The sequence below is a fragment of the Lepisosteus platostomus genome, chromosome 14, assembly GCF_059453375.1.
Source record: "Lepisosteus platostomus isolate fLepPlt1 chromosome 14, fLepPlt1.hap1, whole genome shotgun sequence".
In the NCBI taxonomy this organism is placed as follows: domain Eukaryota; kingdom Metazoa; phylum Chordata; class Actinopteri; order Semionotiformes; family Lepisosteidae; genus Lepisosteus; species Lepisosteus platostomus.
The window spans coordinates 6,274,790-6,302,442 of NC_142624.1; the positions used below are offsets into that span (position 1 = coordinate 6,274,790).

Here is a 27,653-nt window from a genome sequence, read left to right on the forward strand (position 1 = left end):
ATCTTTTTTTTTTTTAGTTGTAGTGAAGACTAAAATAGATTTTAAACTTAACCTTCGATATGTTTAGCACTGATTTTGCTGGGGTTTTTTGCAGAAATTGAATATTACTTCCTAATGGAGTACATGAAGCATAAAGCGAAGCTACATTTTATTTAAGTGGAAGCTACGCTGTCCACAGTACAGTGTTTTAAAGGCAATGCTCACTGCAAGAAGCTGGGCTTATCTCTGAATAAACAAAATTGCATTAAACCCTAGGCAGTGAACTCCTTTTAAAACTTAACTCGTAATGTGACTAGGCTTATTTTACCAAGCCTTTATCAGACATTCATTCTGTGAAAAATTTGATGTACTTGAAATGCTTGCTTTTTAGCTCACTTAAACAGTGCTGAATGGACGTTATAGCCTAGATATAGTTAAACCTAATGTTTATATATTACAGTATACTGTATACTGCATATTAATAGAATGTGCATCATAACATACAATTATAATATTGAAGCTGTATATAAATTTAAGGTTGCTAGTTTTAGCCCAGGATGTGTTAGAAGACTGTGCATGGACTCTTCCACACAGTTGAGAGCCCTAATACTTGTGTTTCAAGCTCATGGTGTGGTAAGAAGCAGATGGCCTGATGATGCAGTTTTGGAGGATGTACTGTATCATATTCATGATACAGTACATCACACCTGTGTGGGGTGGAGACCTGATGAGTGGGCTTGAATGATCCCGCATTCAAAACTGGTGGGTGAGGGGAAAAGGGCTGTATGAAGGTTAAGTTGGCTGCAGATTTTTCTAGTTTTAAAAAAAAAAATCGGAATAATGAATACGGAATCTGCCGTCTTGAGAACAGAATTGGGTGGCAGAGATAAAAACAGATTTTGGAAGGCGCTGTGCAGAAATTTGAAATAATAATAATTCCTTACACTTAAATAGTGCTTTTGTCGACACTCCACTCAAACCCACCCCATCACCTTTACAGGTAATAGGGACTCCCCTCCACCACCACCAATATGTAGCCCCCACCTGGACGATGTGCGGTAGCCATAGTGCGCCGGAACACTTACCACACATCAGCTATCAGTTGAGAGGAGAGCAGAGTGATGAAGCCAGTTCATACTGTAGATGGGGATTATTAGGAAGCCATGATTGGAAAAAGCCAATGGGAAATTTGGCCAGGACTCTGGGGGAACACCCCTACTCATTTCGGGGAAACATCCTGGGATTTTTAATGACCACAGAGTCAGGACCTCGATTTATGTCTCATCCAAAGGACGAGAAGAAGTACCCCAGCATTATAAAAAAATCCATAGTCTAAAGGTGTCTCTGTGCTTATCCAACTTGCAAACTTCCCTTTCAGGATTATTTAGTGGGGAACCAATGGGGTCTGAGCTTAGTTCCTGGGAAAAGAATGGAGCAGCAAAAATAAGGACACAAGATGAAGCTACCTTTAAAAAGTATTGAGACACTGGTCCCAGCCCCTTTGCTGCTATAAATCATTTCAGAAGCCTTATTTCCATCCATCCATTTTCTAACTGCTTCCTCCAGTTCAGAGTAGCTGGAACCTTTTCCAACAAGCAATGGGCACAAGGCAGGGTACACCCTGGATGGGACCCGAAACCTTAGTGTGGTTTGGACTGCAGGAGGAAATTGGAGTCCTTGGAGCAAACCCATGTGAATATAGGGAGAGCGTACAAACTCAACACAGCTTTCCCAGAAGCCCATTAACCTACCAGTTTGTCTTTGGACTGTGGGAGTAAACCCAAGGGAATATAGGGAGACCATAAAAACTACACCTCAGGTCCAGAATTGAACCCAGGGCTCAAGTACTGAGGCAACAATGCTAACCACTGTACCATCATGTCGTCCAGCTTTATTTCTATATTATATAATGCTGTAGAGCAATTTCATTTAGTATTGTGGCAGAATTATTTATAGACTCTGTGGAAGAAGTGTTGTTTTCACAGCATGTATGTAATATATTTATGCCAGCAAATGTACTGGATTTCAACACACAATATTAATGGTGTTTTATAAAGATTTTGTAGTTCTGTACTTAGCCCAAAATGATTATTATAAAATTAATACATTAATTTCTGCCTTCTGATAATCATTGACAGAGTAGAAGGAATAGAACTTTGAGTAATTGGTTGTTTACTTTGCTGCCTGTGATCCCTGAAGGGTTAATTAATATGTTTGTGTAGTGCCAGCTCTGGGTGCTGAAGATTTACAGTAGACCGAGGAAAAGATAGAGCCTGCAATGATTGGCTCTGAGGCTGTTGCTATGGGGGGCATCCTCTTCTCTTACTGGCTACTTGATCAACAACCTCCTGAAGCTTGGAATTTAGCATCTTTCTGTAGCTATGACAACAGACAGGAAGTGGGGATATAAAGGATGTTATAAAAGTAGCATTAAGAGAAGATTTATTTTGTTCTTCCTCACAACTGGGTTGAATCTGAAGCAGTGATTGGGTGAGGAAAGCGCAATATTATTTATAGCTCAAGAAAAATGCTCGAATGAGTCTACACACACTGATTGGTCTGAGCAAAAATGCAGGGACTTTAAAACAACCTACTGTATGAACGCAGTAAGGAGAAAACAGAAGCTAGGTGTTTGGCTCATTTCAGATTTTGTGAACTGCACAAAAACACAAACGTCCACATGCCTGTATAAACTTAATCAAAACATAATCCATCTTAAAAGATACATCCAAGAATCTACAACTTGCAAAGCCTGACATTGATCAAACTGCTGTTCTGTGGAAGATACCTGTATATTTGTTGCGCTGGATTAGCAGAAAGTTGATTAGAAAGACCAGGAAGAGCATGAGTTTTTGACAAAACTTTAAAACAAATATATTAAAACTGTTTTGTGCATGTGTGTTTAGTTTGGGCTCTTTCCCCATTTTTATTTTCAGTAATTTCGTTAATCACTGTAACATTTACATTTCCCAATTAGCAGAATCATTTGATTCCTCTAAATGTGCCATTCTACAAATTTGCTTCTTTCTGTTGCATTTTGCATCTTCACACATGCAAACCTCTAAAAAAAATGCATAATTGCAGGTGCTTAATAAAACGATGTGATAACAAGCCCCCCCCCCCCCCGCCATGAACTTTCATTATTACTAAGCTGTGCACAACTGTATTCCTATCAAAATTGTGAAGGCAATTTGTGAAGGTGTTGCAAGCAAGTTTAAAATGTTTCAGAATGTCAAACAACTTTTGCTTTACATGAGGACAAAGAATCTCAAATTCCCTGAGGCAGTTGGCATATTGAGAAATAATACTTAAAGCTTTTTTTTAAAAAAAAAAACGTTTGGTCAGTCATTTCATTTCCTAAAAAGGGACTTCCCAATTTAAAAAATATAATTGTATCCATCCAAATTAGAATCGCTACCAGCTCCGGTTCCCACAAGGGAAGAAAGTGGACTTGCTTTTACGCTCCGTAAAGTTTAATGGGACAATTGGCTCCAATTGGAGGGCCGAATGGCATGGTTGTGCTCTGGTTAGCATGGCTGCTTTGCAGCATTGGGTTCCTTGGATTTTGTTCTGGACCCGGGGTGCCATCTGTGGAGTTTGTATGTTCTCCCCATGTTCATCTGGGTTTCCTCTGGGTGCTCCAGTTTCCTCCCACAGTCAGAAGCATACTGGTACAGTAGGTTAACCGGCTTCTGGGAAATTTGCCCTGGTGTGAGTCTCGCCTGCGATGGACCAGTGTTCATTCCAGGGTGTGTCCTGCCTTGCACCCACTGCATGCTGGGATAGGCTCTGGCTCCCCTGCAACATTGAATTGCAAGCAGCGGTTAGAAAATGGACAGAGGACTGAAGTATCGCTGACATGACTAGATGCCTGCTGACACCCAGCGAGAAGCAGGAATCTTTGTTTTGCCGAGAACTGGAAGGGCCCCGAGTTCCTAAATGCTCGCCTTACCTTTGCCGTTCTCTGTAAATTGTGGGCACTCGCTGATCACAGGAAAGCTAGTGACTTGATAAAGGCTCAAACCAGCAACAGATGCACAATAGAACACAACCTGTGTTTGGAATGAGTGCCTTTAGTGGTTGAGACACATTGTGTCAACACAAGAGTTTTTTAATGATCCTATTTAGCATTACTCTATATATCATGAAACAGGTCTGGATATCTGAGAAATGTCCCATTTGGATGTATAAGTGAGATAAGTTCAACAATATATTTTGTGTTCGTTATATACCTATGGTGTATTCATTGATTATGACTTTTTGTTGTCCATGTAGCTTTTAGGACAATTATACTCACAGACAGGGCAGGAGAGCTACAGGGAATTAAACCAATTATTAACAGAGAATAATTGGTCTGAATTACTATAATTTGCCTTTCTGTGGCTTTTGTTGTTGTTAGTAAAATCTACTTTAAACACTGTTAGCTACTGTACTGTATGTATAAAACCTGTGGCTTTCTAGTCTTAAAATGTTGATAAGCTGCAGCGTATGGTACAATGATTGCAAACTCTGATTAATGGGTTGTAATAGTGGCTTGTACTGTCTATTCCAACCTATTTTCACAAGGAATGACAGGATAGTGAATGATAGTGGTGTTGAGAGTGTTAGTCTTTCTAAGTGATCGACTGTTTTTCCCAGTTTCATCTACTACATGTTCTTTTGTTTCAAACTCTGAATTCTTCCAATGACATGAAAATGCCAAGGTAATTATAAGGAATTCTAGTGAAAGCTCATACCGCTGGAATAACACTGCTTCTGTAGTTTTGCTATTAAATCTTGATTTTGCAAGCCTGCTCTTTCTGTCATTTGGAAATAATAATCCCTACTCTTGTTCCACAAGATTTCAGCGATACTGGAAAAACTGTTGTACTTATGAACAACCAATTTCTCTGTTTAACCTGAAGTGGGGGAAAAAAGGAGAGTGTTTCTCATCTATGAACATTGTGGAGTTTTTGTTTGTGACCACTGGAAAAAAAAAACGAATTGATAAATGATTTGAGAAATAGAGCGAGAAAAAGACCAACACAGAATTAAATCTGGGACCTAGTCCAGAATAACCACTTTGGTTGTGCCAGGTGAGTGCCATTAATTGTTGGCTTGCATGCACTGAGGAAAGCTCTGTTTTGCAAGTATTGTCACATACAGTATGATTGCTCAGCTATTGAAACCGAAAAGAAATTTTAGACTTTTTGGGCAATGAATATGGAAATGTGGCCTTAGTGATGAAGTGTCCCAGCTCAAAGGTGTGTTGTAATGTGGTACTGTATACTGTATATTGTTCATTATATAGGGGTGACATGGTGGCACAGTTGTTAGCATTGCTGCCTTACAGCACTGTCTCTCTAGGTTCCTGGGGTGCTATCTTCATGGAGCTTGTATATTCTCATAGTGTTCACTTGAATATCTTCCTGGTATTGTTGTAGGTTAATTGGCGTCTGTAAGAACTGGCCCTGCTGTGAGTGTGTCCATGTTTGTTTCTGTATGCGTTCCGTGATGGACTGGTGTCCTGTCCAGGGTGTATTCACCTTGTGGCTCCTTGCTTTCCAGGATAGGCTCTGATGTCCCCCTGCGTTCCTGAATTATGGATAAAGCAGTTATTGAAAGTGATGTGATGATAGTCATTAATATATATCCTCTGACTTGGACTCAGAGTAGACAAAACTTTCATCTACTCTGTGAACAGACTTCATTGACTGCAGTGTTGCAACATTCTAGCTTGATCTAGTTAGGATTCAGCAACAAACCAAGGCTGAGGATGAAATAGACTCCCCTTTATGTGAAGCCCAGTACACGGGGGACCTTTCAAGGGAAAAGCACTCTATTAATCCAATTAATTATTTAATCTGGGCCTTAATAATTTGGAAGCACTCAAACATGACTAGATAGAAACCAGAACACAAGGAAAGACATAAGCAAAGAGGCAGTTCAGTATGTGCAGACCATGGGGAGAAGAAAGAATTGGAGACCATTACAATAATCCATAAATTCCTGATTCCAGAAAGAAATAATGAAGTTGGTAAAATGTAAAGAGAAATACAGTATATTTCCATGACCCTTGTACATTTAGTAATCTCATGTGCTTTATGTTCAGAAGACTTAATGTTTAGAGTCTTTTTAAAGGGTAAGCTTTGTCCCTGCCTTTCATTTGCTGGTCAGCAAGCAGCCCTGAATAATTTGGCTGATTTGTAGAATGTGCAGAACAAAAATATTCCCTGTAGATGAATTTTAAAATAGAGGAAAAGGAAAATAGAGCACAACAAATCAGTTGTAGGTGGCAAACTGACTGTTTTAATGTTGGTTACACAGTTCCTAGGCTTTCACAAGCTATAATGTAGACAGCTCTACAGTAAATCTTCTGAATCATACTCATTTATTCTTATATGAAGATCAGCCAGTTTTGACTGACACACAAACTAGTCAGATGAGTTTAAGAAAGGCTTCTGTTCTATGTAATGGATGAGCTATCCATTACAAATTTTACTGACAACATCTACTGACTATATGACATGTGTCAATTATTTCTTATGCTTATGATGTGTACTGAGGGGAGGTGTAAGTTAACAATGCTTCCTAAACTTTGTAAGACTTCCGAATCTGGTCTTGGTGTGTCTTCTGGAATATTGAGAAAACTCACCAGATTAATAGAACAAAGAGATCTGATTTAATTTCACATTTCTGTTCTCAGCTCATAAGAAATTGCAGATTTTTACTGGGATGTTTTCCGTTCGCTGAGTGGAAATTTCCAATGGTTTTAGAGCCTAAAACCAATTAAAGGTACAGTAAGAGTGTGAGTAATTGGTTCAATTAAAAGCCAGAATAAGAAATTATGGACACATCTGGACAAAAACCAGGAAGTACAAAACTCTGAGGACCAGGATTAGCAGGTTTGGTTTAAAAGTGACATGAAACGCTTTGTGAAAGCTAAGATGTCTGCTTACGGTGATGTACTTGCTCTGTGAATTGGAGATAAATGACAGTTACACATATTTAGATCGGATTTTTCGGAAAAGAAAGAAAAACCTGGATGGCACAGTGATCAGAAATGCTTTTGCTTGGGGTAGGTCATGGAGACCTGGCAATTCATGCAAAAGGATAGTTTTAAATCAGTAAATGAAAAAAACACCAACTCATTATGCTAGACAATGAAATGCAGCGATATAAAATGAAGCTGGGAATAATTAAACCCCATCAAACTCCCATTAGCCCTTCAACTAATGATGCACTCTGCTGCTTTTTATACTCTGACAATTCACTGAGTGACCACCCAATTGGATCCTTCATTTTACACATTCTCATGCCGAGTGCAAAGAGTTAATTGCATTTCCTTTAGACTGGTATCCTGAACACCAGCTGGATATTAGTTAATCCCAGTTGAGTGTTGCTGTGAGAGTAACACTCTTATGTAAAACACAGCAATATAATAATAATAGAGTTGTTTCTGAAGATCTGCCCATCACTTTTTTTTTCTGTATCACTTTTGAATCATTTTAGGTAGACTGTGTTAATCTATCAGTAAGAAACAGCCATTTAGGATTTGAGTGGCTTATATTGTGCTGAATCCATTGAGAGTGGTAAGTAAGTCAGGCTATACTGACAGCTCCAGATAGCACTGGAGATGTGCACTGAACAACAACTGAGGGATAATTCACAACAATAATAATAATGATCATTTGTCACACTTCTGCAACCCCACTTCACCCCAAAGAATCTTAAAAGGTTCTTTCACATATAGGAGGGGACCATCTGAGGCCTAAATAAACAGTGGTTATCAGTAAATACTAAATCCATCTACACAATTCTCATAAATGCTTTTGCCATAACTGCCTAACAAATTGCCACACTCCTGTGTGTCTTCCAACATGAGCAGCCGCCTTTGTCTGAGGTAAGCACTGGTCCTTCAAACCTACTTTTGCTCGCGATATAGAGGTGATGTCTGGAGGGAGGAGGTGCTGTCATTTATCTTTGGGGGGGGGGAGTGAGGAGGAGCTTGTGTAAGGATGTCGCCTGGTTCTTTTAATGCTTTGTCTGCTTCTGTTGTGGTTACTGATCCATCTGAGCTATTCTCCAGCTGAACCTCCGTGAGAGGAATGTGCGCCGGATGCTTAATGGGGATTTTTTTTTGTTTGCAGCTGAAAAGGTGCCACCGAATTGTTCAGTGCGCGACAGCTGCGTTCCGTCATGCTGGTTTTGAAGCGGGGTCGCGTCACAGAAACAAACGGTTGTTGGCTCTAATCCTGCAAGTATTTTGTTTGGCCCAGGGTGCCGCTGAAACTTCCCTTCTCTGATGCCTGGCTTTGTTTCCCCCTCATCCGCTGTCAGACCTCTTGATTTTTTTTTTTCCCCCGTTCCCCTCCGAGATTCGGCTGCTTCTAAGCTGATGTGTTGCCGGTTGTCAAGCGCGATGAAGCACCCCTCCGCATAGAAACGGCAATTGGAAATGCATGGGCAGGACCAGTCAAACTGTCAGGGCAAGCTGTGTAAACACAGCCACAGGAGGAGGGAACAAGGACTACAAAAGACAGGTGCCTGCGAGTTTGGTTTCAGTGAGGAATTGCTCGTTTGTTTAACTAGGAACCAAATAATTTGTATTTCAGATCTTGTGTGGCAGTTTGAACTGTTGAGGACTAAACCCCTCTCGTAATATGAGCCATAATCAGTGCATGATATTTCACGCTTAACCTGACTTGGGCCCCCAAATCCATCCCTGAGCTTAAAAATTGTCTAAGTAGTGTGTGAATGCTAAGCCTAACCCTACCTGTGGTGTCAAGTGAGCATTTCTGCGATCTGTATCTGAACCTCTCTGGGCATCGGATTTTGACATGTTCCCCAAACCAAAACGTTTGAGTGGGGAAACAATCAAGACAATTGATCAAAGCTCTTGCAAGTGAATGATATTCTTTAATGCTTGGTTGCAACTTTTGATCTAACTGACTCGGTTTCGGGATACAATTGCACTGAGGTGCACCGCGCCATCCAGGCCACAGTGAGTTTCCGAAAAAAAAATAATTCAGATAAGAGCAAAAAACCACTTGTCCTATTTGTTGAGTACACGTGCATTCACAAACATAATGTAAGCATAAGCTGAAACAGTACAATCACATGCAGGGTATGAAATTTGCTATCTGTGGTTAACTGGTTCACCTGTTCTTTTATAATGTTACCAGAGATTTTGATAAGCCAGTAGAACATATTACAGCATTGTTGCACTCATTATGAATGATCACCTGTAAGTACTGGTTGGGATAAGAGCCGCCCACTGGATGGTAATATCACTAACCTGACAGTTGCGTCATAGATTAGACCTGTGATCTGTGAATCAGGCCATGTGACCTTATACAGTGTTTCTGCCATGCTATTTGGAAGCTTATGTTTAAGTCTCTTGAGATCACACAAGGCTTTCATCCCAAACAAAGTGGTTCTTTCTTCAATGAACCATGTGGCCCTATTCATTTGACTTCCTGTATATCTTCAGAAATGATACCACTGTCAAAATATACAGTGTAAACCTAATTTTAGGTTGTCAAATTTGTTTATCTCAAATGTGACTCTGGTGTGTCTGTTTCTCTTGTGCCTGTTTGTATTGGAGACTTCAATTCCCTGTCAGTGCAGGGAGTGGTTCGGGGGTTTGTATGTAAGGGTCTATTATGCAAAAGCCTTTTTTGCCACCATCGTTAGACTTTACATTTTCTTTTGTCTTGGTTAGTGAGCAGATATGCACAGAAAGACACAAGATACTGTTATGTCAATGACAGGAATAAGTTACTCCAGGATCACTATACGGTTTAGTATAGAAGGAGGAATCATGAAAAAGTTAACGTTCTGGGAATTGCATATGACAAGTAAGCATTTCTATTCTCCATCTGATGAACTATATGTATATAGGGTGCTTAAGAAAATTAAGATTATTATCTGTGCTGGTGCAGATTATTGACTTTGGACAAGAAAAGCACAATGGCTTGCATTTTTAATAAGATTTCTAATCACTAAATTACAAAGCCTCACAGATTGTCTTTTTTTACATTCTCCTTTTGTTATGCAGGATTAAGTAAAGGGTCAAGACGCCTGGAATTATTTTCTTTTGCATAAAAAAATGGTAAATACCCCTGTTCCAATATTTCTTTGGTGTTCCTATTGACGTCGGCGTTTATATTTTTTTAAAAAGCCAGTTCTGAGAAGTTTACAGGCTTGGTTTCTTCAGTACTTCTAAACTTTTTGTTGTGTGAGGTCTTCTGTAGATACACATCAGACTCCATTAACCTGTGCAAATTTATGGAAATGTGTAAGGGGCATGCTTCTGGCTAGAATGCAATTTTTGAAATAGGTTTGCTGCTTGAGGGAGATAATGTTAATCAGAGGAGGCAAGCTTACTGTTGCTGTCTATATTTTAAAGGAAAGGGGAGGGGTTCCAGGTTTCAGGGCTGGAATGACTAGTTTTAATACCGGTGAACTTTATCTTATTTTCTGAGAGTGCACATTTCCATGAAAGAACTTAATTTCTGTTCTCTGAACTTTAACATTATGCTACCTGTGTGGTTCATCAGTTCAGCCACAAAATGCTGTACTTAATGGGTTCAATAGTTCAGGTCAGTTACAGGTTCAAAACCATCCATCCACCCATTTTCCAAGTGCATTAACCATATTTCAGGGTCACAGGGGAGATGGAGCGATCAAAGAGATGCTGGCCTCTATCATAGGGCACACACAGACGCAAACACACTTACACCAGGGACAGTTTTCCCAGAAGCCAATGAACCTACCAGTATGTCTTTGGATGAACACAGGGAGAACACACAAACTCCACACAGACAGAACCCCATGGATGGAACCCAGGGTCCCAGCACTGCGAGGCTACAATACTAACCACTGTGCCAAAGTTCCATCCCAGGCTCAAAGCCGCGCACACAAAGATACATCGTTAAACGAAGGGTCTCAACACACCATACCTGAAAACGAATTATTTCAGATCCCCTTGAAAAATGGTTTTCATCACACATGGAAACCAGGTGGTTAAAACTGACCAGGAACTGAAAGCTTGACCAATTATGTGTTTCATCTTAAAACCTTCAAAATGTTATGCAAACCATTCTCTTACTTACTCTGATTATTGGAACAGAAGTATTATATTGCAACAGTGTATTTTTGCAAAATGCCATATAGTACATTATTCTTTGACAGCTGAAAATATAAGAGGCAACACCAGAACAAAACCCACCAGTTTCATATATTCCTAAAATATGTACATTTTTGTGTTTTTATGCTTAAAAAATGAATAACAAGATCTGAAAACCTTTATCTGTAATGATAATATCCTGAAACCTTTGTGTGGTGCTAGTGTAAACTCAGCATTGTAGCAATATTTTATGAATTTGTAATGAATTCATGGTGGCTTTTAAACCTTTTATGACCATTGTACACATTTCCTCATTGCAAGTAAGAGAGGTACAACATTTGATTTGAAGGATACTGTTAGATCTCATAAAACATATTGTTGTGCTGTCTTGTTATAGCTTCATTCTGTGCTGTGTACTAGCACCTGCTTCTTCAGAGACCACTGCAGTCTAACTGCCAATATCTCCTCTGTGTGAAATCATTTGTTGAAGCAATCGTTCAATAGAAGGGTTGAATAAACATATGATTATGTTACAGTAGAGCATATAACAGAGCTTTTGAATTTTCTTAATGAAAGAAGAAACAATTGTTTCAAATTTCTAACTTTTTCTTATATGAGTTCTGTGTTGAGGAAGAGAACAATTATTTTATTATAGAAATCAATGTGGATCTTCTCTGTGCGTCTGCTTTTCACTAAACAAGCTCACTAGAAGGATTTATGGAGAGGTCATTGAAGTTCAAGTTCGAGTTTGTTGTCACACGGTATGGACAATGAAATGCGTACTTGTGTGTTTCCTCAAATGACAAATGACAATAACACATGGACATAAAAGATAACATAATGTTGACATAGAAAATGGGATCACAAATGGTTGGAGATAGCAACATTGTGGCAGCTAAAGTTTTAAGCATAGCGGCAGTGTGCAAAATTCAAGTAGTGGCAGTATTTTGAGTTCAGATCAAAAACGGAGGGGTGTGAGTGGATGTAGGAAGATTTAAGAGGTGGAGTTTAGAGCTGTGGGGTAGAAGCTTTCTTTAAACCTAGAGGTCTGGGCTTTTATACTCCTAAATCTTCTGTCAGAAAGAAGAAGAGGGAAAAGTGCATTCCTAGACTGGTTTTGGTCTTTGATTTATATTATCCACTGTTCTGAGGCAGCGTGTTGTGAAGATGGAGGGGTCTGAATGGAGGGGAGTTCTATACCAGTGATTGCCTGGGCTGTCTTCACTGTAGTTGTATTTTTTACGGGAACTGGAAAAGCTTTTACTGAACTTGGGTCGAAAATATTCAGTCTCATATGGGTAAAACATGTCTTACTGGCCTCAATATAAAGACCTCACCGACACTACTAATCCAGAATTTTGTCTGTATTTTAATGCACACATATGTTTAGACAGTTTGTTGTGACTGTAGTACTGAATGGAAAAAGTATAAAGTCAGATAGGAATTTTTGTTTGTATACCTTTTTTTACACTTTTTTTAAGTATTGTAAAACTTGATGAAAAAAATAAATTAGGGTCCACTACTAGGGTCTTTACAATACTCTCCTTTCATTTTCATATGGAGATTAGGCCTATATGAGATTTGTAGTTATGGTACCTTTTATCCCATATGAAAATGATAAACAGTATTAAATATTTAAAACGAAAAGATCTGTATTTGTCTCTGTTGGGGTTTTATTTAATTGTATGCCCTGAGAAATGGATATAAAAAAAAAAACAGTTTTACAGTTTTAACTTGTTTTAGGCTTGATCTTATTCCGCCTTAATCTATGTTAGGGGTCACATAATTGCTAAAACATTTTTTTCTAATAGAGATATTAAATTAGAAAATGTCTATTGGAATTGTTAGAATATCTCCAAACACCAACTTGTATTTATACCTTAGAATTTAAATATATATAAATCGGAAATACAATTCAATAACACGAGACAGAATTGCCTGGAGGTGAAATTAAGGAGTACCTTAGCTCTTCAATTACATTTACAAAGCCGCCCTGTGCAGGTTGCTATGAATGATTTTCCCAATTGAAATTATTTTAATAAGTGTTTTCTTCAGCTTGCTCTGAGTTTTTTTTTTTAATTCTAAACGTGGAAGAAAACCAACTTTTCTTCAAGGAATCTGCCTAAACACATCCTACTGAAGTAGACACACTCTTCACTTTTCAATGAACAGTAATTACTTCACTTTGCTGAAAACCCACTGTCACTGTCAGAAAACCTTTACTTACTGTGAATTGCAGTGAAGCCAGGGCTTTTAGCCGAATAAAGACTTATTTTGACATAGGTTTTTCTTTAAAGGAAGCATACACAGGCCTTGGAAATACTTTAGGAGAGTACTTTCTCTAATTGATTCTCTTCTTTTAATCCACAGCTACAGTAGTTAATTGCAGTGCAGAGGGTATAGTCTATTGACTTTTCCAACAATTTCTGTTGAACTGTATCCATTGTACATGGGCCAGGTTCAGAGACTAGCAACTGTTCCCTATACAGTAGGTTCTGTTATTCTGTTATTCATTGCCTTCAAAATCTACAGTATGCATGAATCAGTCATAACAGGCGTATTGTTTATTCTAGTTTCTGAACTGTGAAATAGACCTATCTGTAAATATATCGGACAAATATCAAATATTCACACTGTACACATACTCTGCAAATATACATGTATACATACTGTATGGCTGATGAAGTTATTTAACATTTTGTACCATTTTGCACCATATTTCTCAGCAAGTTAGAGACCGGCAGTAAATGTATTAATTTTATATATTTTGTACTGTATGTTTTTGGTATTTGATGCATTTGTATTTTTTATATGTTTTAGTACCCACCAGGCACAGCTTGTATGTCTTTGATGCATCAGGTTTAGATAGCAGAGTGCCCTGTGGAGACTCTTTTGTTGTTTAGAGATCAATCTTTTTCTTCTGCGTCTTTAAGTTGCTGCAAATTTCATCTTTGAGGGGAGTGGAAGGGGCAACTTTGGCTTATAGAAGGGCTGGACTCAAGAACCTGCAGTCTTTGTATATAAGTTTGTATGCGTCTTAAAACTTGTAAATATTCATTTCTCTTTTAAATCTGCGCCTTCATCACAGTGTGCCAGGGAAAGAAAAAAAAAAGCATCTGCTTGAAAGGTTTTTCGTTCCAGACTGTATGCGGGGCTTGTTATCTAGTTTCAGAATTATTTTTCATGTTACCTTTTATACAACAGCACAACCTGTTTAGTTCCAATTGGTGTCAGGACCCCCTTTTAGTTGAAGTATTCAATTCTATTCTTGTTCTGTGGGTGTTCACCTTGCTAGTTTAGATTGTGCTTGTTCTGGTTCTCCTGAAATAGTTCATTGCAGAACAATATTGTGTGTGTATATATATATAATGTTACAGCTTTAGAATCAAAGCTCTTGTTTAAAAGACGTGTATTTCTGTATACAATACAAACATGAAAAGGAGTGGGACAAATACTGAAAAGGTAGTTTGTAGTGTATAATGAGAGGTATTCATAGTATGACAAAGACTGTTGGTTCCAAAACTCGAAATAATTGATTTTAGCAAAAGAAAAGAGAATAAGAAAAGAAATGGTTGTCAAGTTCAAATGCATGTAAATGCATGAGACTTGGGTGGTGAATGCCATTGCTTGGCGTTGGTCCCGAGTTTGATTCCCAATTGGGATTACCTGCTGTGTGGAGCTTGCATGTTCTTCCATGTTCAAGAGGGTTTTTCTGGGTGCTCTGGTTTCCTCCCAACGTTCCTCCTTTGTCCCCCAGAAAGAAACCCCAGGTTTATGGTGTCTCTTAATTGTCCCTTTGTGCTTCTGTATGTTGTCTGTAATACATCAGCATCCAGGGGCTGTAGTTTTGCCCTGTCCATTAGGGACAGACTCTGGGTTACTGCAGGAATAAGCAGCCTTCAAGTAATGGGTGGAAGGAAATGCAAGATTTAAAAAAAAATGTAATCAGTCTAGAAGTGTTGACTGTCTCTTGAGTGTATAGAGGTAAACTGGAGTTTAACCTTCCAAAACCCTGTACTGTACCATGAGAGGAAGAAATAATTTATTCTTAGATATACCCGTGAGGAAGACATTAAAATTTATTGCCTTCTCATCCTTCTGCAGGGAAGAAAAAAAGATTTTAAACATTGAAGAAACAATTGCACATATAACACTCGCAATGTCAAACTAAGGTAAAAACAACAACAGTAATAAGGGTTTAGCTTGACCAAAGCTATTTTCTTTCTATTTAAACCTTTCACATTTTTGGAGCTGGTCTCCATATGAAGTGTCATTTAATATATCCGTGGTCTGATAACAGACGTATTACAACCTCAGTGATGATGGTGGAATATCTAGATCTGTATTTTCCCGTTTTTCTTGTTTATTAGAGTTGATCTGATTTATCTCTGATTTTTGAGACAATGCTACTGATCGAGATGATGATGAAGATGGTTCATGTACCTTGTCTAAGTACAGTATACTTTTCCTTTTGTTACTTTTGTTTTTAGTGTAAAACACTGTCATGTTCATTGGGCACAGCATCTCTGGAAGATCTTTATATATTCGTTTTTTTTTTTCAATAATTGCTTCTGTATTTTCTTCCTCATGGAGTTGGGGTTGAAGTAAATAAAAATGAAATGATTATTAAAAAGAAGGTTCAGGCAATTTTACGAGCTTGTGCCTCTGGTGCATTACTGAAGCCAACAGCAGACCAGACTGATGCGTTTATTCAGAGAACCACACAAGCTTACAGGCCATGGTTGGCAGACCAAGAGAAGCATAGACAGTTTTAGCTCCAAGAATCTGGGGAACCATGATTCAAATGGTAAATTTAATGTTTTGAGAGAAGACCACAGAATGACCATGGACATCTGTGAACGTTTGGTGGAATGGTCAAAGAGGTACAGCTGCAATTCTTACTGGTGCTATTTTGACTCTTGGGTTGAGCAAGTAGAGCAGAAAAACATTTTGTGAATGGCTCACCTGTGTTTTTAAGGGACTTTTACATGTAAGTGGTTAGTATTGCTGCCTCACAGCTCTGGGGCCCTGGTTTCTGTTCCTGGGGTGCTACCAGTGTGGAGTTTGTATGTTCTTCCTGGGTTTGTGTGGGTTTCTTCCAGGTGCTCTGGTTTATCTCTCTCAGTCCAAAGACGCTCTGATAAGTTAATTGGCTTCTGGGAACATTGGCCCTGGTGTGAGAGTGTACAGTGTACGTGTGGGCCCTGTGATGGGCTGGTATCCTGTCCAGGATATTGCTTGCCTTGTGCCCATTGCTTGCTGGGATAGGCTCTAGTTGCAGCTCCCTGGCAACACTGTATTGGATAATGTGGCTTGAACACAGATGAATGAATAGATGTTACATCTGAATCCAATAGGGCTATAGTAAATACTATGCCTTCTGAAAAAGGATTATAAATAGGTACAGAAGGACAAACCTCAAGGGAAGAATGAAAGGTAACACAGTGTATCAATTCCAATAGGACTCCCTGCTTCCAGACCCCATTCCAGTCAACCATCCCCAGCACTTTACCATTTCTCTTTTCTGAAGCAGTGGTGGGAAAGATGGCCATATCTCTGTCCACACCGTACAAGATTGATTGGTGTATTATAAGAACAGATGGTGGAAATGTATGTCTTTATTAAAATGCAGTGCCGCTGCCAGTTCAGTACAAACCTCAATTCCAGACAGGAAGCAATATTACAGAAATGGACAGCTGAAAAGAGATCACTGGTGTGGTACCTGAGCGATTATTGTGATGTTTTTTTGATGCACAGCCCATTTATTTCATTTAGAACGATTTTAGCTCAAGTGATGTTTTCAGATGTTTTGTGTCTATCTTCTTCAAAGTTAAAAAAAAAGTATTTTAGATCAATACGCTTATCCATTTGGCAAGAAGCTAAACAGTAAATAATGTTCCTAAGTGGAATTTCACCAGGACACCAGGGTAACATCCCTACTCTTACAGTATGTACAGTTCCATGTTATTTTTAGTGGTGAAGCAGTCATAATTTTAATTGTTTTATATGAATAACAGCACTGTCCAAATGTTGTCCTTTGTCATCCTGTGGGGGCACTCGTTTGGAAATCGTGGCTCCAAAGGAAGAGTGCCTCCTACAGGTCTACATACTGTATACCACTTTCAACAGAAATCCTTAGAGGTCTCCCATTGCAATACTGGGCACTGTAGATGCATCTACCCCAGCCATTATGACATTACAAAGCCATTTTGGACCAATTTTTTGAAATAGGCCTGTTCGAACCCTGCCATACATCTTCTTCACTATCTTCTGCATTGTACCTCCTCTTCTGATGTAGTCTTTTACTTGGACAAAGGCAAGGTACCAGAAACACTGTAACACCATTTACTGTAACACTGAGCTACATTGAGAACAACTGGCAGCCCACTGAAGCTCAGCAGTTGTGAGCCTGGCCAGTACCTGGATAGGAGACCTCCTGGGAAAGCTAAGGTTGCTGCTGGAAGAGGTATTAGAGGGGGCAGTAGGGGGCACTTACACTGCAGTCTGTGTGGGTCCTAATGTCCCAGTATAGTGACAGGGACACAATACTGTAAAAAGGTGCCATCCTTCGGTTGAGGCATAAAACCATGGCCCTGATGCTCTGTGGTCATTAGAAATCCCAGGGTGTTTCTTGAAAAGAGTAGGGGTGTTACCCCAGCATCCTGTCCAAATTCCAAATTCCACTGTCCTTTACCCATCATGGCCTCCTAATAATCCCCAACTATGAATTGGCATCATTACTCTGCTCTCCTCTCTACTGATAGCTGGTGTGTAGTGAGCTTACTGGCGCACTCTGGCTGCCGTCGCATCATCCAGGTGGGGGCTACACATTGGTGGTGGTAGTGGGATTCCCCATTACCTGTAAAGCGCCTTGAGTGGAGTGTTCAGAAAAGCTCTATATAAGTGTAAGGAATTAATAATAATAAAATGTGTGGCACAGCAGAGTTTTTTCAAGGTAGAACTACGCTGCTCACCACTAGAGGGCAAAGTAAGATAAGTTTGGCTCGGTCCTCACCTTTCTGACATCCGCATGGGGATGAATTAAGACCATTACCCACAGCTGCTCCAACGCAGAGGGGTCAGCTATGTAAGATTCCTCTGCGGATTTCTTGGCGTTTGGTGATAGAACCCCGTCTACGGCTCACAAGCCAGGAGGCTATTTTCTATCCCCTCTTTTGCAGAGGTAAAATCGCAATAAATCCACCATAAGAGCCTTCAAAATCCACCTTAAGAATCTATCTTTAAATACATCTCCTTTTTAAAGAAGCAACCCCACATCGATAATCTAGCTCCCCCGGAGATATCGAAAAATACCTTGGTGATAGACGTGACAAGAAAGAACAGACTCGATCACAAATGATAGAGTTGGAGGGGTAGATAAGCCCGTCAGTGTGGAAACAAAGGCTTTTTTCAATCCCAGGTCATTCAGACCCTCAGTAAACCACTTTAAAAGACTGATTTTGGACATTTATCATGTCCTGAATTGTCTTTGCATCTCAGAAACACCAGACCAGAGTGAATATGACACCCTGCAAACTCTGCAGTAGCTGTGGGAGAGTTTGCACTGATCGCAGGACCAGCACATCTCTCACTGTTGTGAACCGAACCCTTCTGGCTGTCTGGAAAACAAGGAATCGCTCTTTGCGTTTGTATGCTGCCTCAGTTTGTGACATGACCCAGGTTTGCACCTAATTTATGTGGTTCACTAAGCTCAATCTACACTGGGGTGCTTGTGAAAAGATCATATTTTAACAAACATCATGAAATAAAGGGGGTGACCTGGTGGCTATGTAGTTAGTCTGTGTGGAGTTTGTTTGTTCTTCCTGTTTGGTCAGAAGGGTTAACTCCAGTTGATTTGGTTTCTGCCCACAGTCTAAAGATATACTGGTAGGTTAATTGGCTTCTGAGAAAATTTGGCTCTGCTGTGAGTGTGTTCGTGTTTGTGTCTGTGTTTGCCTTGTGACAGACTGGCACCTGTCAAGGGTGATCCTGCCTTATGCCCATTGCTTGCCAGGATAGACTCGGGCTGCCCTGAGACACCATATTGGATCGAATGGATGAGGAAGAAAGAGCTATAGCATTAAGAGACTTCAAAAGCTGTAAGCTACAGGTAAATGCTATATAAAGTCTCTTTTATGGACCACTTTAATTGAGGTTTTTACAGTGGTTTTTAACTTTTTCTGGGACCTCCGTTGCGTTCAGGTAATACATCATGGGGAGGGCTTTGAGATATGTTGTGCTGGATAAAGTCATTTTTCATTTTCAAGTACAGTATATAAAAGGTGGTGGGGTTGGCTGTTTTGTAGATAGTTGTACCCTAACAGAGGAACTTTTCACAGATTTTTATCGCCTAATTCACAGAAAAATGGCGAACGGTGCTCCTTTGAAAATCTTTGCGGTTGTACAGGTATATGACCAAAGCCTGTCCTTTCATTCTCTCTTTTTGTTGAGCTCGGCACTGCTAAGCTGGAGAGTGGCAGAAAGGCTCCTGGAGATGCCTCGTAATACCTTGATCACAAGTTGACAGTTGCAACTTTGATGCTGTGTTCCCTAGCAACAGTCTGTGAATACTGCAGGAGCTAAAACACAAGGCTGACTAACCGTAACCTTGGGGCAAGGAAAGGAAGTGGGGATTGGGGGGTATTAAACTGTTGAAAGGCATTTAATCTCAAAATCTCTCTCTTTTCCATTTGAGAATGGCACACAGAATCTGTCTATCAAGTCAGAAGGCAGGATGCAGCAACACACAGACATTTCTATAAGTGTTAAAATTCACTCCATCAGTACAAATTTCAGCCCTTCATTCAAAAGACTGCTCAATACCCCAGCTTTGTTATGCCCTTGCGGCAAAATATTTCCAAAAAATAAAGACACAGAAAAAAGAAATGTAGGAAAATATATCACTAGATATAAGTAGACTTAAGAGTTCGTCAAAACAGCCAGTTTCCTTACTCTGTCAATATTCTTGACGGAGGCGGCAGGATTTTGAGAATACAGATCAGTTTTTCTGATAATCGATCACGTCATGACAGGCATGGTCACTGTTACATACTCTTTCACTACTTCTTATTCACTTTGCTACAGTATGTAATGGATGAATCGTGACATGTTATTCATTACTTCTAAATTTGTTGTTCTCTGTCTCAGAATACTTCTTTTATTCTGGTCTAGAATTTTTGCATTAAGTAGTCAAAAATGGTCAGCTTTATCTTTTGAGACTAACAGAGGTTTGAGGGAAATTTTATATAATAAAAGCTTATCTGTTAGCTGTAAAGTAAATAAATGATTTCCTTCATAAAGTCTTATCTACCTGTTGTTAATGAAAAAAATTGCGTGTGTTGCTTATTAGAAAGATTAAATAAATGCTAAATGTTTTGCTTGCATCATTTTGTGTATTTATCATGTCTTGAATCTGAAAATATTTTCTCATTGTTTAGCACTTATTGCTTTAGTCTTTGTTCACTGTCCCCTACCAAAGGGAACAGTAACTCCAAAAAAGAGGGAAGCAAATTTGTGGGGCCTGTGTTACAAATTGAAAAATTACATAACACCACATCAAAAGCATGGCTTCTGGATATCTCCCATGCCATGTTGTCAACAGGAAAAAAAAACACCATATGGAGGTAAACAAATCTGGCTTCTTGATCTAATGCAGATCTAGAATGCATGATTCATAAGCTTGTGTCCCTAAAGCAACAGCTTCTCTCAGGGTGTAAATCAACAGACTACAAGTCAAATGCACTGTCTGCTAAAGTACATGAAATGGAGGAGGTGTATTAGACCTCATTCTGTCTCCTGGTTCCCATGTGCTTGCATTGCTTTATTCTGAAGATGTTGTTCACGACATTACCCGTCTTTCTATTGCATTTCCAGCCTTTTTTTTATTACTGGTAGCATTTTGTATGAAAATGCCCTTCCTGAGCGATTTATTAATGTCGACATTTCCAGTCGATAATTCCATGGCAATAATCATTCCGAACAATAAATTCTTAAAGTGTAATAGGAATACTGTTCAGTGAATTCTACATACAATATGGCTTTTACAGCATATGTTGCCTATATAGCTTTTGCTCTGAACGCTCAGGAATGCTTTCTGTTGGTGTGAAGACAGTTCAAACAACTAAATTGACTATTTGAACTGTCAGCGCTTTGTGAGGTAATAAAGTGAGGGAGGTGAGAAAACCCTTTTGAAGACCCTCTGTGCTGATTTTAACCCTCTCCTCTCTGTCTTGACAGGCGCCCTCTTGTGGCTGGGAAGTGTGCCCTGATACCCTCCCCTTCCCCTCGGTACCATGACCTCCACCCTGCAGACGCTACACTTCAAGCTGCCCCCTCCAGGGGACGGCAGCCTGGAGCACCTCTACGACTGCGACCAGGAGATCGAGAGGCGCTACGAGATTGTCCCTTCTGTGGTCTGTGCCATGTGCTGCCTCTTTGGGATCATCTACTGCTTCTTTGGTAAGAAAACGCGTTGGCTGCCCACTCTGGAATGTCAGGCAACTGAAGCTCATTTCCCGGCAAGCTTCGGTATCTCAGATGCTGGATCTTGTCAAGCCAGAGAAAGGCGACAAAGGCGTGGCAGTTCGATGAAAGAAAATGAGCTTGGATGTTGATACTCCTCCTGGAACAAAGATATCAGTTCAGTGCTCCCAGAGAGCTGACCGTCCTATCTGGAGTGCCTTCTTCAAAGTGAAAAGTAAAACTAAAGCCTTGTCCACACTGAATATAGGACCAAGTAAAGGTTTATTCCATCCTGTAAAGAGGAGAAAAGAAACACAGCGTTTCGGCTGTGGAGCCTTCTTCGGGTGTCACACTGAATATAGATGTAAATATCAAGGATTGAGCTGTTTATCCCTGTTTTGTGACAAAATCCGAAAAGATAGAAAGTTAGAAAAGCTGACATGCCTAAATTTGGGTAAAAGATATCTGATACAAATATCTGATTTCCTGCACACCACTCCATTTTAGTGTGGTGAAGTGCTTTTAGGAGTTAGGATCATAATAACAGACTCAATCAGTGGATGTAAATTGTAATTGAAAAGAATCAGGAATCTGTTTGGATACCCTGTACAATACAGTATGTCTGCTTGATGTTATTTCAGCAGCAGAGAATCCCCTGGGATTTTGTCAAGCATCTATCCTTAATAATCCTATCATAACCCTGAAATAAGCAAAAGCTTAATGCCGACAACGGAGTGCCTTGGATCTCTCAGACATAAGCGGAATTTGCTTTCCCAGTGATGGCAAAAATGTTGGCATAGTTACAACTAAAAATATCCGGCAACAATCAGGATTGTTTGGTTTCATGCAGCGTTGCTCAGTCCTGGGTCCTGGGTGAAAGTCCTTCTGTGTCTTCTGGTTTGTATTAAAAAATGGTGTAAGGTGCTTCTCGGCTTGCAAATAGGGCTCAGTGATCATGGGTTCGAGCCTGAGTCCTGTCCCAAACCAACAGTGTCCCAAGGGGGTTTATTCAGCCAGGGGTCTTGTTTCTTAAAGGCACAGTGACTATTGTGATGCTCAAAATGTTGGTAGATGTGCAGTATAGCCAGTAATGGCCTCTCAACCAGTTGGCACTAAAACACTAGTAGGGGGCCTGTGTTGCCTGTGACATGTTAGAAAACATGTTTTGTGAAGGTGGGTGTGTCAGCGGAGAATGCCTACACTTCCTCCATCTCTCCTGTGTCAAAAACATGTCAAAACCTCTCATAAATAGTGGCCTTTTTGTTTGATGGTAGTTGATGAGAAGGGTGAAAACTTACTCATTTAAAGCCAGTCCTGTGCACATTTTAAGTGGTAGAAAATTAAAAAGTTCTTGCCAGGTTTCATTTAGGCCGAATAATAAAGGGAACTATGTATCACATAGTGTGCCCAGGCTATGATTGAAAATCCTAATTTAAAGAGTACACTAATCATTGGCAAACATTTTTCTCTCTTTCTCCAACCTCTTATCTGTGGGGTTTTCATGTAGAGCACTGAATTGCCCATCATATGAATGGTTCCTGTCTTCTCAGTATCGCCTAGTTCTCTCTTCCCAACACTGTCTTTATTGGCCTGGAATCAGAATACTAAACCCTGCTTGGAGAGAGATTATTTGAAAGGCAACATGGGATCTCTGAGGGACTGGATTAGGATAGCCTGGTGGATGAGAGGGTGTTGGGTTAACAGTATGTAGGGGATGGAGGGTTCTTTTGTAAATTCTTAAGAGACGCAGCAGGCAAATTATTATTTTAGTGCCCTGCTGAGAACCTGCCCTGAAATGTTGGTAGAATTACAGTTTATTTGAAAAAGGCTTATCCTCAGAAAATTATATTTTTAAGAGCATAAGACATTTTTGCTATAGAGAACATACTGTAACACCCAGGAAATAACTCCCTTTACGTTGAGCAAGAAACACAATATACAGTACTGTACTTATATATGGACTGTCAAAGTTGTAAGATCTCTTAATCCATCTCTGGAAACGAAAATGAAGTCCTTCAAGAACAGAGCTCAGTCAATGATGAGCAATGATCACAGATGAATGCCAAAGTGATGTAACCCTTTGTATTGTTGAGATCACTTTCCTTCTGCATGTTACAGTATGTTTCTTTTTCATAATTTGTTTGATAGGACCAATGCCTATTCTAAATGCTTCACGAGGTTTCAGTGTGTACAGTACAAGTATCCCCCTGCCAAAAACTTAGCAATATATACAGTACATATCATAGTGATTGAAGGCCGGTCCGCCCAGTGTCTACTTCTGGCATGGCCTGGATTTCAGCCAGTAACCTCCACTCAATCAAGACCTGTTCTACACACTGTGCATAGAATTAATACAGCAAGGAGATCCCCATTCAGTTTTCCAGTTATACAGAGGATTACCATCAGATGTTGATCTCGGAAAAATGTAATGGTTTCTGTAAATCATTGTGTTGTATCTTGTTGTTTTTTTTAATTAATTTAGAGATGCGCTTTCCAAGTATTAATGTTCTTCCTTAACAAATTCCATCCCTGCTGTGATGGTACTGTATTTTCTTTTTCAAGCTAATTCTGTATGCTTGGCCAACGAATGTTAATAAGATCTGATGCTTATTGCTGATGCAGTACACTTTCTGATTTAAATGAATAAATTTTTGTCTGTTGTTTTGCATCTGCTTACTGGAGCAGCGTTTACAGGCTATGGTCATTTGCTGATCTTCTACTTTTAACACCACAAGGTGTTGATTAAATGCTCCATAAATACACACAGAATAAAAGCACTCCCACTCCCAGGTTTTTTTTACCTTAATTTTTATGACTAACCAAGAAAATAAAAAATAATTGATTAAAAATTGGCATCAAATTATTAATTGGCTGTGTTTTATGGGTTTAATAAAACTCAGTTCCCAAATGCAGTGCATGTGCTCCAAGGTTTTTCTGGCACTGTATTATAAGATGTGCTGTATAAGACTCTTGGTTTAGATTAGGATTTCAGCCAAACAGTGAGGGAGACATGCTCTTTAATAAATTTAGATTCGACTAACTGCAATAGCCTTAAATAGAAAAGCCAGTAAGGAATATGTTTGTAGTCATGGATGAATGTGCTGTTTTTTAAAAGGAAAACACAAAAAATAGTTCCCAGTATTTATAGTATTTGAAATGCCACATTCCAACATCTGTCAGTTGCAGGATGATATTTTTAAAGAATTGTTAATGTCACAAATGTCTAGTTAGTTGGCTTTTGGGAAAACTGGCCTGAGGTGCGAGTATGTGCATGTCGGTGTTTGTACCGTATGTGTGCCCTGTGCTGGACGGGCGTCCTGTCCAGGGTGTACCCTGCCCTGTGCCCATTGATTGCCAGGACAGGCTCCAGCTCCCCCATGACCCTGTACTGGAAGAAGCAGCGAGAAGGTGGCTGGATGTTTCTAGTTTTCTAAGGCGTTGTAGTGAATAATTAAAAAAAAACTAAAACTTGGTGTACATTCTTCTTTTTTAAAACAGTTTTTGTACTTTGAGCTAAACTGCCCTCAGTATTGTCTAATTGTCTAATATTGAGTTATTTGATAAGGTAACACTATTTGCTGCAGTTCATACATTCATTGATAGGTACGGCACAGCAGTTGTCCACAGTAGCTATTCTATTGCAGAATGCTACTACAAAGTACTTTATATGAAAATGTAAGCCTTTTGTACAGCAGTAAGTACTGTACCTACAGTAGGCCTGCAGGAAAGCAATAATGGGTTAGCATTTCTTCTAAATTTTTTATGTAGAAAAAAACAGAAGATTTTTGAAAGGGGTCAATCCGTGTTTCCTTTAACTTCTTTATTTGTAAAGAGAGAACCATCTTTTAAACATTCCCCACGACAACATGAGCTCTCATCTCGTTGCCCAGGTTACCGCTGCTTCAAAGCCGTCATGTTCCTGACTGGGCTGATGTTTGGCTCCATCATTATCTTCATGCTGTGCTACAAGGAGAGGGTCCTGGACACGCAGCTGAGCGTGGAAGCCAGCGTGGGCATTGGCCTTGGCATCGGGGTGCTGTGCGGCCTGGTCACCATGCTGGTGCGCAGTGTGGGCCTCTTCATGGTAGGCCTGCTGTTGGGCCTGCTGGTCGCCGTGGCGACCCTGGTGGTGATGGAGCAGTTCTACCACCCTCCCACTGTGTGGATCCCTCTCGGCCTCCTCCTGGGCACTGGCATGCTGTTTGCCGTGCTCACCCTGCAGTGGCAGCGCTGCTTCACCACGCTGTCCACTGCCGTGTTCGGCAGCGCGGTGATCACCGTCACCGTGGACTACTTCATCGAGCTCTTCCTGCTGGTGCGGTACGTGTACGAGCGGATAAAGGTGGCGCCGGCCCGGCCCGTGTGCTGGTTCAGCTGGGTGATCCTGGGCGTGTGGCCCGTTCTGACGCTTCTGGGGGTCCTGGTCCAGTGGAAAGTGACGGCGGAGGGCTACTCCCACACCGAAGGTGAGTGGCAGGGCTAACTGCCGCGGTCTTGCGATCGTCGCCATCTCCGACTCGATTGCCATATACGTATTAATGTTGGAGACAAAAGTGCTGGATGAAAGCCTTAAAAACGTTCGCTCTCTTGTCTTCTCCATGTTCTTCCTGCTTGATGCAGAACTCTGTCGTCATCTAATGAAATTCCACCCATTTACTTTTCAAATTAACAGCTAGATCTGCATTTTGTAATGCATAATGAAGCCTTTTAGCTTTATGGGGGTGTAGAGAACAAAAAACAGGTGTTAATGACCAGAAACACTTGCCAACAAGTCAATTAGATTTGCCCATTAATTAGGTTGCATTAAATACTACAACACACATTGGCTTATTAAGTAGAGTTTACATTGTGTTGTTGTGATTTTTTAGGATTCTGATCAGTGCAAATTTCTGCATCAAGTCTGTTATTTTCGAAATTGTAGTGTTATCTACAAATTAATTACAGCTGCTATTGCTAAACTGCTAATGGCTGCTTGGAATAATTATTTATTCATAACATGGAAATGTTGTAACTCCCGATTATGTCTGAGACTTTGAATAGCAGTGTACACTGTATAGTATTCATAGTATATAGGATAAGACATGTTTAGTATTGAAATATTTGCTGAGTAAACTGATGTAACCTACTGTAATGGGAGCAGGGTGCTAATTTGAGTTTGTTGCAATTAAGGATAGATTTAATACCAAACTGTAGACGATTTAATTTGGTTCATTTCCCTGCAAATGGTTCTCAGTGGTGCAACTGGTATTCATTTATGCATTGCTCATAGTCCAGTCGTTAGCGCTAATCATAGGATCCTTCACATTTAATATGCTACTTTTAGTACATTGCATTAGATGCAAATTGAGTTTCCCTGCTACAATTCTTGGTCTCTGCAGAGCCCCCAAAGATTTGTGATATTTGAACTAATCGTTAGCTTGCTGAAAAATAGTCATTATTTTCTCACTTGCACTTATTCGATAGGTTTTTCAGGTATCCTAAGCAAGTAATGATTTAAAGAGAATTTAAAACTTGCTGGACTTTGCCCCTTGAAGGTCTGAAGCCTGGCAAAGTGTTTGCAAATCCTGTCCTCTGTTGAATCTAAGCCTTGATCGGTCTGTTTTGAAGATTGTGTTTCTGCTCATCATGGTTCAATTAACATTCTGTCTATAGGACATACGAGTTTCTTTTGTTTCTTCCCTTATATTCTTATGCTCAAATAGCTGCTTTGTAATTTTGTCTCTTCACTGCTCCAAAATATTCAAATTGGATTGAAATAACTTCCTCTACAACATCCGATGGTTTTGACTAGCTAAATATTGCTGTCGTGTTAAGTCTTTCCCTGGGGCTGACACTTTTAATCCTCCTGCTTTTAAAACACTTACAGTTATTTGACATGCAGGTGGCTGTTTTGACATTTGATCTTTCCACTGAAGTTCCTGTCTTTCGCTAGATAGTGTAGTTGTGTCATTAAACTTACACTGCTTTATGAAGTTTGAAAGTTATCATTTGTAAATGTATGAATAAATTACCATTTTAGAGTCCAGGCCAACTTAAGTAAGTTCAGTAAGGACTGAGATTGTGAAAGATGGATACAGCATTGTTAAGTCAACTCTATCGCTGT

At 39.8% G+C, this 27,653-nt stretch overlaps 1 protein-coding gene across 2 annotated transcripts in view; it reads left to right on the forward strand.

Annotated features, from left to right (window-relative positions):
* The window catches only part of tmem198aa (transmembrane protein 198aa), an 84,288-nt gene that overhangs the window by 50,936 nt on the left and 5,699 nt on the right, over positions 1 to 27,653 (forward strand). For both annotated transcript variants that reach the window (XM_088606725.1, XM_088606724.1), the window contains exons 2-3: positions 21,326 to 21,547; positions 25,441 to 26,016. In XM_088606725.1, coding sequence (XP_088462851.1) covers positions 21,382 to 21,547; positions 25,441 to 26,016 — 742 coding nt within the window. In that variant the 5' untranslated portion in view covers positions 21,326 to 21,381. The remainder of the gene's footprint in view (positions 1 to 21,325; positions 21,548 to 25,440; positions 26,017 to 27,653) is intronic.